General features: G+C 35.1%; 1 protein-coding gene across 8 annotated transcripts in view; it reads right to left on the reverse strand.

Annotated features, from left to right (window-relative positions):
• LOC107856235 (D-lactate dehydrogenase [cytochrome], mitochondrial) overlaps positions 1 to 10716 on the reverse strand; it is a 75372-nt gene that overhangs the window by 64010 nt on the left and 646 nt on the right. For 4 of the 8 annotated variants that reach the window (XR_007046730.1, XR_007046729.1, XM_047398855.1 and 1 more), the window contains exons 2-6: positions 10154 to 10253; positions 9814 to 9914; positions 9014 to 9062; positions 1566 to 1658; positions 312 to 426 (exon numbers count right to left, since the gene is read on the reverse strand). Coding sequence is in view for 6 of the 8 variants with exons in the window: in XM_047398855.1 (XP_047254811.1) it covers positions 312 to 426; positions 1566 to 1658; positions 9014 to 9062; positions 9814 to 9914; positions 10154 to 10253 (458 nt within the window). In the remaining 2 variants the exon portion in view is untranslated. The remainder of the gene's footprint in view (positions 1 to 311; positions 427 to 1565; positions 1659 to 9013; positions 9063 to 9813; positions 9915 to 10153; positions 10254 to 10716) is intronic. The other 4 variants (XM_047398858.1, XM_047398857.1, XM_047398859.1 and 1 more) reach the window with 3 other exon arrangements.

Here is a 10716-nt window from a genome sequence, read left to right on the forward strand (position 1 = left end):
ATATCGCCTAATTTTCCACTTTACCGTCTAAGTGTTTCTATCATTTCCCACTTAGCCAAATATAGTGATAATGAGCTTTGTAAATGCCTAAATCATGTTATGGAAAACATCATGCACAATGTCTAAAATTATTGTTCGGCGGTACTTACAAAAAATAAATAATAAGTTTGAGAACATCCTAAAGCCCAAGTAATGATTTATTCAGAGAGAGAGAGAGGAGGAGGAGGAGAGAGAGAGAGAGAGAGAGAGAGAGAGTAGGAGTGACAGAAAACTACAAACACATTTAACCAAAGAAAACTAACAGGACTAACCAGGATCAAGGGGAAAAAAGAGACCATAGGGCTCCAAGTATTCATTGAGCTCCATCCATCCAATGCCTGGTTCAACCACCACATCCATGTCCTCAACATGCAAAGCTTTAACACGCTGCATTTTAAGTAGATTCACAAAGAAAAGTAAGGACTAGGGACAAGGACCAGGGAACAATGGAAGAACATCATGGCAAAATGTTTTTTTCATGACTACAATTGCCAAGATAGCGATCATGTTAAACTGATATTGCATCATCACACTGGACTGGAATTACCAAATTAATATATTCACAACTTACAAATTAAATCTTTTCCTCTCGAAAGCTCATATAATAGGTTTATTTCCAAGCGAAATAGATGAAAAATCTAGTAAAAATTGGAAGAAAAAAAAAGATATGAACCAGGGTGGCACAAAGAAGACTCCATGAAGTAACAAAGCACCTCAGAAAAGCCTAAAAGAAATGACTAATAAATCCCACTGGAAGTATCCGGCAAAAGCGGACCTTCCACTTAACCCTTCTGTTATACAACCCTGTGGACCATTAACAAAGAAATTTTTGCAGTTCTGTTTGTGTTACATTAAAAGTTCCTGCAGCAATTCAATAACTAATTGGTATTTAATCATCTGTAAAGCAACAATCATGGTTTTGAAGAGCCTCTTACGGATCATAATTGTTTACTGATGGACCCAAACAATCATTATAAAAAAATAAGCCAAATATAAGTTTCCAAACATTTTGGGATATCAAGCCTAAGTGAGCAACCAGATGGAACTATATGTTTCCAAACGTTTCGGGATATCAAGCCTAAGTGAGCAACCAGATGGCATTTTCAATTAAACACAATAGTTTTGCAGGAAAAACACCAAAGCCTATGTTGCTCGAACTCTTAAAAAATATCGATGGGTGCGTGTCGGATACGTCAAAAATATTGTATTTTGGAGAATCCGCCACGGGTGCGCAACAGTACATTTTTGGAGACCCCGAGCAACATAGCCAAAAGGAAAGGCTAAGCCCTCAATTTTCAGTACAACCTGCTCTATGAAACACAATTTTTAAATGAATAATTTCAACTGCTTAGCTATAATGTGAAAATGGCCGATGAGATACTATCAAGAACCATATTATATCACGGCCTAAATGTGGTCTACTATGCTTAGGACCCGTCAAAATGAAGAAATATAATTATGAGACCAAATCAAATTAAAATAGAATGGTCTATAAATGAAATGAAATTTCAATTACAAGCCCTTACATTCATCAATGTCATATCAATGCAAACACCACCATTGAGAGATAAGGTGTGTCCCTCAATAGAGGTAGCTCCACCATACGGAACAATAGGGACCTGCAACAACAATTTTCTTAATTGAATTGGATGATGTAGCTGAATCAAACAAGCATAAAGTCATATAAACTGAGTAACCAAGGTTTCAGTCAAATATTCACTTAGGGAACATATGGTCTATGGACAAGTTATACATTGATCCTAATCAATTATGGTAAGTTATGGTTTTGATCATTAACAAATATGGCAGCTCGGTTGGTTGGTCGCTACAAGCTAAAGAACCTGGTCCGGCTAGTTGATTCTTGTACAGTGCCTGACACTTATTCCTGAGGGAGTAGGATTCACTTCCGTGAAAGATATTTCATAGTTTTGTAGAAACTGACCTAGCAGCCGCCTAAATAATATAGAGAATATTGGTAGATCCTACTTGTTATTAATGAGTCCAAGTTAATATGAAAATCGAGTCATAATTGGACAAATGGAAAGCATGTGACATATCTCCCACTTCGTTTATTATCTAAATTTAGGAGATATTATTATCCATACATGTGTATCAGTGTATCATTAACTCATATTGCTAACTATTTGCTATATATTGCTTGCAATTGTCTTCTTGCATAACACACACTCACGCTGAGAGCATTGAGAGAATACAAAGCAAAGAAGCAATTCTTGTGAGCAAGAGAGATATCAAACTGAAGAACCAAGTTCAAGCAATTGAAGCTACCTTCCGTTATTTAGTTTGTCTAGATCTTGTAGTAGGTGTTTGAGTTGTAACCTTATTTGCTTATTCAAGAAGCATCACAATGAGTTTTTTTTCTAAGAGATCTTTTTAATTTTTAGGCTATGAGATTAGCTTGGAGGTAGTAGCTACAGTAATGTTGGTTGTAGGTTGTAAGTAAGGGTGTACAGACCAAACCGTCAAGTCAAACCAAACCGAAGAACCAAACCAAACCGAGAAAAAAAAATCGACTTATGGTTTGGTTTGGTTGGTTTGGCGTTTGAAAAAAAAACCGACCATTCTTGGTTTGGTTTGGTGTTAACCCAAAAAAAGTCAAACCGAACCCAAATCAAACCGAAATAATATATATATATGTGTGTGTGTATGTGTATATATGTGTGTGTGTATATATATATGCTAGTTTAGTTGCACGTGCCTCGCACGTGTAACGTTTGATTATTTAAAATTAAATAATTTTATCTATTGCGGAGATTTTTAATAAAGTGTAAAAGTTCAATCACTTTTCAAAAAATTTTCACACTTTAATGTAATAATGTAAACATAAACATATACACATATATGTTTTCCAATTCCAAGTAGTTGATGGTATCACTTTTACATTTGTATACCTCTTTCCCTTGTTGCCACAGGATAAGAGAGACGCATCAATTCAAACCATATTTGTGTTACGATTATTTTATATATATAAAACTGATCCTTATTTTTACAGTCAAATCTTTACAAATTTAATGATTACATTCTATTACGTATTTAAAACATTTAAAAATCTGAAACTTCTTAATTTTTTCTTATTCTAATAGTTTTATATTTATTTTTAGATTTTTCAAATCTTCTTAAAATCAAATTTAGTTGATTTAGAATTCTTAAACTAAAAAAAATGTATCAGTTGTATGACTTCAAATAAGGAAAGAGTTACCATAAATATATTTAATTAATTTTCAATTCTTAAATCAGAAAAATATAGAAATTCTGATGTCTTCTAATAAGGAAATTGTTTTACCATAAATACATTTAATTAATTTTCAACTCTTAAATATTAGGACGAAATAGTGAAAAAGACGATTTTGTTTAAATATTAGGAAAAAATAGTAAAAAGGATGATTTTGTTTAAAGCAAGAATTTCAATGAAGGGCAAAAAGTTCATTTCACTTTTCTAAGTATATTCCCACTTTTAATATATTATAGATATATATATGCATGTATATAATTTAACTTTTTATACATAAAATATTAATTATAATCTACTTTTTAAATACTTTTCAATTAGTCTTATAAATTTTCAATATTTAGAAAGTAGATGTATATATATATATTCATATTTGGGCCTTTAAGTTGTAATATTTATCCATTAATTGCTAATAAAATGATCCAAAATCCAATATAAACTTAAAACCTAAACGTTTCACTCTTCATCTTATTTTTTAGTTTCAAGAGAGTTTTTCGCTCCTTAATTTTTCATAATTGTGGTTTTTCATTAGCGCATGAGTGAAAACATACTTGATCTAAACTTCAATCACAATATAATTGTCAAAAATAAATATTATTAAAAAAAACAAGAAAAAAACAAAAAAAAAGAAAGAACCGACAAAAACCTAAACCGAAAAAAATGATTTTATATTGGTTTGATTTGATTTATAGTTTTAATAAACCGACATAATTGGTTTGGTTTTTTTCAATAGAAAACCAAACCAATCCGACCTATGTACACCCCTAGTTGTAAGTGACTGATCTAGTCTTCTAGGTTATAAAGTGTTCTGTAGCCTAAAATTGCTCATTGTTTTAGAGAAGTTTTGTTGACAAATCTCAGCGGTGATCGTAATTTTTACTCGCTTGAGCAAGGAAATTTTCTATACAGGAACTTCTGTTTTATTTACTTCCGCACTTCACTTGAAGGAATTGGTTGGATATTTCTAAGCACCAAGTTTTGGGTACTTAAATCTCAACCTGTGGGTGTTTTAGCATGCAAAATTTTATTAGGTCGAACAACTACTAAGATACTATTCAACCCCCATCCCCCGTTTAGTATCTAAGTGGTGCACCAAACTAACAATTGGGAGGCAGGTTCTCTAACAGCTTGTTTGGATGGTTGTCACCCATTGCATTATTTTAAATAAATTGTTTGTTTTCATTGTTGATTAAATTTTATTGTATCATATCGTTAAATTATGTAACGACAAGAGATCCCATTTTATGTAACAACCGATTTGGTGTGGCCGTATTGTTCCCTTTTTTCTCATTTTGCCTTTGTTAATTATTTAATAAACGTCTTTTATCATTGACCCTACTTTTTTATAATAACTCTACTCTGTATCCTACTTTTCTTCATAATGTAAGGGATCGTTTGGTATGCATTATAAGGAGGGATATCCCATGGATAAGTTTGGTACTAAATTTTTACCATGTTTGGTTGATGGTATAAGTTTATCCCAGGACTAATTTATACCATCAACCAAACATGGTATAAATCTAATACAAAACTAAGTCCTGGGAAATCCCATCTTATCCCATCCTGGGATTATTTTATACCACCTCTCATATGGTATAAATTAGTCTATGGATTATAATCACGAGACTATAATCTCAACATAATTTAGTCTATGTACCAAACGACACCTAATAGGTTATCCTCCAGACTGCTGATGTGGTGGATTAGGTAATTTAGTCTACGTGCCAAACAACCGTTGCATTTTAAGGGCAATGCAATCCTCACATGCTGCTATTTAATCAATATAGTGCCCTTATCTTCTAATTAGAATCAAGTTCCTCATTCCATATTGTTTCCTCAGTCACATCTCTACTCTATCCCCTCTCGTGTCTATGGGAGCACATGCTTTATCCCCCAGGAAAAGATAAATTAGCCCCTCGTGCTCTAAAATGTCTTTCGTGGTTACTCTTGAGTTCAAAAAGAGTAGTGCTATTATTCACCTAATCTTTGCCACTACCTCATGTTTGTTGATGTCACATTCTTTGAATCTCAACCCTACTATACACCTTCTAATCATCCTGATATCTCTAAAGTCTTACCGATACCTCAGGTCTTACCTGTACTAACTTTTGAGGACCCTACAATTACTTCTACGTCTCCAGCAGCAGCGCCACCACTCCAAACATATCATCGTCGTCCGCATCCAGCATTAGTCCCAAATGATTCATCTATTTGCCAAACCATGTTCCTACTGCGGACTTGTCTCCCCCTAGGCAACCGATTGCACTTCAGAAAGGCATATGATCCACTCGTAATACTAACCCACATTATACTTTCTTAAATTATCATCGTCGATCATCACCTCATTATGTTTTTGTATAATCTTTGTCCTCTATTTCTATCCCTAAGACTAAAGGTGAAGCACTTTCTCATCCAAGATGAAGGCAGGCTATATTGTTGAAATGTATGCTTTACATACGAGTTGTACTTGGGAGTTTGTTTCCCTTCCCACAGGTAAATCTATTGTTGGTTGTCGTTGAGTTTCTGCAGTTGAAGTTGGTCCAGATGATCGGGTTGATCAACTTAAGGCTCGATCGGTTTATGCAGTTGAAGTTGAAGGTGGCGAAGATGAGGATGTTGCGATGGATGTGTGGCCTTACCAGAAGACATAAGGTTAGAAATGAGATTATTTGGGAGAAGATGGGAGTGGCTCTGTGGAAGATAAGATGCGGGAAGTGAGGTTACGTTGGTTCGAGCATGTGATGAGGAGGTGCTCGGATACTCCAATATGGAGGTGTGAGAGGCTAGCTATGGATGGTTTTAGGCAAGGTAAAGGTAGGCCGAAGAACTATTGGAGGGAGGTGATTAGGAATGATATAGAGCAGTTACAGGTTACGAAGGACATGACTCTTGATAGGAAGGTATGGAGGACGCGGATTAGGGTAGATGGTTAGTGGGTAGGAGTTCATCTGTAACAGTAGGAAAGAGTGTTTTGTCTACATCTGGAGTTTCTTGTTCGTGGTATTTTGGTAATGTCTACGATTTCGAATAGATAGTTTATAGTTAAGTTACTCGGACTCTTTACTTTTGGTGTCGCACCTGTGTCGACACAACATGGATGTGGGTGTGGGTATGGGTGTGGGTGTGGGATCCGTACTCGATCTGGTCAACCGATTTTGGGTTCTTCGACCATAATCGATTGGAAAAGTCCGGACAGATTTAAGAAATTTTGTAATCAAAACAAAAGCTAAGGTGAAATTGGAGAAGATAGAATGCCTTGTATATAGAAATTTCTATGTTATTGCTTTTTTTTTTATCTCCTTCCGAGATTATTCTCGAAAAATATTTTTTCCTCAAGCTTTTCATATAATATCTTATAATTTATGTTTTATAACTCTATTTTTAGATATTTAAATTATTTTTTGCCGAATCCCCGCGCCCGTATCCATCCCTAGATCCATATCACTGAATCTTTAAATTGAGACCGTGAAGGATCCGACCTCTAGATCCGTACCCATATCGGACACCCGCACCCGAGTCCGAGCAACTTAGGTTTATAGTACGACTTTGTGGTTGTCTTGTTTCCTGTATTAGCTAGCAGTGTGTTATCCCATTTTGTTGTGTGCTTTTATGTTTTTTATTTGTTATACTGTTATCTATCCTGAGCCAGGGGTCAATCAAAAACAACCTCTCTACTTTATCTGAGGTAGTGGTATGAACTGCGTACACCCTCCCTAGACCCACTATGTAAGAATACACTGGGTATGTTGTTGTTGGTTGTTGTTCGTCATTGGCCTCCTTCATTAGTTTGGACAATAAGAATGTTTTTTCGCACGATGATCTTGAGAAAGAACTCTATATGGAGCAACCACTTGGTTTCGTTGCGCAGGGGAAGTCTAGTAGCCTTATAAATTGATTGTGAAGGTCACTCTATGGTTTGAAACAATCTCCTAGGGCCTAGTTTAGGAAGTTCAGCATAATAATTCAAGAGTTCGGTATGATTTGTAGTAGAGCTGATCCCTCTGTCTTTTATTGACACTCTACACAAAATATGTGTATTTATTTGGTGGTTTACGTTGATGATATCGTTATTACTGACAATGATCAAGATGGTATCACTAATTTGAAGCAACATCTCTTTCAGCATGTCCAGACTAAGGACCTTGGTAGATCAAGTATTTTCTAGGTATTGAGGTTGCTCAATCCAAATCATGTATCGTTATTCATCAACTTTAGTATGCCTTAGACATTCTTGAGGAGACAGGAAAGGCGAGATGTAGACCTATTGACACTCTTACGAATCCAAATGCTAAACTCTTACTGGGACAAAAGGAGCCACTCAGTGATCCTGGAAGGTATAAGCGGCTAGTTGGAAAGTTGAATTACCTCCCTGTAGCTAGACCTGACATTTCTTTTGTTGCAAGTGTTATAAGTCAATTTATAACCTCCCCAGTGATAATCAGTGGGATGCAGTTGTTCGTATTCTGGGACATATAAAGTCGGCTCTAGGTAAAGGATTACTCTTCGAGAATCGAGGCCATGAGCATATCATTGGATATACAGTTGTTGATTAGGCAGATGTTCTACATCAAGATATTGTGTTTTAATAGGAGATAATTTTTGCTCGATCTAGTGCAGAAGCAAAATATTAAGCAATGGTTTTAGCAACTTGTGAGCTAGTTTGGATCAAAAAATTGCTACGAGAACTAAAATTTGGAGAAGTCGGTCAAATGAAACTTATGTGTGATAATCAAACGGCCATTCATATCACATCAAATCTAGTTTTTTCATGAGAGGACTAAGCACATTGAGATTGATTGTCACTTCGTCAAAAAAAAAGAATACTCTCAAGAGATTGTTACAAAATTTGTGAAGTCAAGAAATTAACTTGCAGATATCTTGTATGCACCAGCTTGAGGGAGGGTGTTAGAATAGGAGTAGGAACAGAAATAGTATATAGAATACTACTAGGAAACGGATTGTAATGTAGTGTCTATAAAAGGAGTCTCAGTATAATAATGTAGATACACAATTCAATAATATTTTCCTCCAATATTCCTCACAGAAATTCATTCTTATATTGTGTAATTGTTGCGGCTTGATCCGTGTGGGACTTTTCTACTTACAGGGCGCTTACTTGACTCGTAGCTTCCTTTATTTGATTTTGTGGTCTACTCTAGCTCGGCCTGCATACTGAGTACAAGTGGACCGTACTCACTCTTACTTGTACCTTTTTGGTGTAGATCCTAGTACGGGTGCTACTTGCGTACAGTGATCGTGCATTTTTGAGTTATCGAAACCATGATGAGCTCCCCAGAGCATGCTTCCGGCTTCATCTATCCTACTTATGTCTTTATTTCATTTTAGAGACAGATACTTTATGTATTAGTACTTGAAGTTGGTTTGGAGTCGCTTTCTGCTCATGACACTACTTCTTGGAATTTTGAGATGTATTTCCATATATTGAGTTGTTATTGTTGTTGGTTTGACTTTATTCCTAATTTTTGAAAATTTAATTCCATTATTTGATCTTCATTTCGATTTATTCTACCTTGAGTTGGGTTTACCTACTTTGGTTGCGTCGAGGTAGGTGCCATCATGATTTTGGGTCATGACAGTCCGACACAGGTGCAGCAACATTTTTGGAGAGTCCAAGAAATTTAGTGTTGAAGTGCTTATTCATTACCTTTGGCCAAAAAGTCAATGCAAAAAATAGAGATTAAAGAGTACGAACAGCGCAAGTCATACCTTATGCATGTTACAAGCCTTAACAATCTTAGACACCTCCTCCTCAGACCTGCATTAGGGAGAACAGGTATAATAATTTATCATTAAGTTTTCCAATAGATAACAGCTTCACCATGAACAGCAAAATCATGGTAAAAATAAAATAAAATGATTGTAGCTCCACCTTGCTTGAAAAGCTAATGTTTTATACGGAACTTGTTTGTATTAAGATTAAAAGTATAATACAAAGCACACAAGTAATACCATGTGATACTTGACTTGCCACATCCTTCTAAGTGAGTTCAAATTGCAAAATATCATGTTTGAAATGTGTAGGAGTGAATTTAACCAAAAAAAAAAAACAAATGTATAGGAGTGTGAAAAAATCTAAGTTTTCAATTACCTGGAGATGCAAAGGTGGAAGAACATCCATGTTACTATTTAATATGGTAGCCAAGAAGATGACAATAAGCAAAAGTACTGTCAAATTGGAAAACTAAACAATATCTTTGAATGTCCGACAAATAAAAACATCGGGTTCACCTTGAGACTAGGGGAGACCTGAAGACAAACCCTCTTAACTTTCAAGACCAATCATTTTTTCTGTCCTTCCTTTTTTTAGAATGATATAAGAGGGAACACTTGACATAAAATACATGTCAACATGCCCTACAATACCTATGTACATAGAACTTTGGGCCAAATAAAACATGAGCCAAATTACTTTAGGGGCTCAGCTGCGAACAAGGAATTGAAAATACATCCCACGTCGGATGCAAAGATATCAGAATAGTAACTTTGATTCAAATAATGTATCTGACCTTGGATAAACTACAATATCAGGAATGTTTACTGCTTTGTGAAAGCTGTTCTGTGGCTTCCCGTGAACATGTCTCTCATCTTCATCCATTGTCATGTTATCCTACATCATATTGTTTTAGCATACCTCAAACCAATTACAAAACTAGATAAAAAAAACTCCACTATTTAGCTAAAAATTATCTGATACTGCTGCAGGCTTGGCTAGCAGTGAAGATAATTAAATTAGTTAAAAAATTAGAAAGCATGGTACATCCTTATATCCAGGAAGCAAATTAAGGAACAAATTCTTAAGCTGTAGTATTACATAGTTTTAGCAAAGAAAATATTAAAATATAATACCTGGCAAATTCCCTTTAATTCTTCTATAAGCTTTGATGGAACTTCTCTACGAGAACCTTTCACGGCATAATCCGTGCTTCCTTTGCAACCAATTTTCACACTTCCAAACACATAAGAGAAAATCAATAAGTCCACATATCTAAAGGATAAAGATTTATATCTTCCTGGATGCATTTCACTACTCAATCAGTCAACAATGACTCAATCCCTAATCAACTGAGGTTTACTATATGCATCATCTATAACCATTTCACTCCATTCAGGTTTATTTCATTCCAACAAATCTCTTACATTCTACAACACCCATGAATATCCAAAGGCTCCAAAAATCTAGCTCAAAGAATGTAACTTTCTTATTTTCCAACATGACCTTTCCATACACCCTCATTTTGAATAGAAGCAAAAACAAGTGTCCTCCTTTTCAATAGCCAACATTTTTTTAATATAGCTACTGACCCACACGATTATTCATACATAAGTTTTACGGAAAATCAAATGTCCGAATTGTTGAACCACAAAAAATGAATAGAATCTCAGATAATAAACACATTATAAGAAGGGGG

This window comes from Capsicum annuum, chromosome 11 (assembly GCF_002878395.1).
Source record: "Capsicum annuum cultivar UCD-10X-F1 chromosome 11, UCD10Xv1.1, whole genome shotgun sequence".
Lineage (NCBI taxonomy): Eukaryota > Viridiplantae > Streptophyta > Magnoliopsida > Solanales > Solanaceae > Capsicum > Capsicum annuum.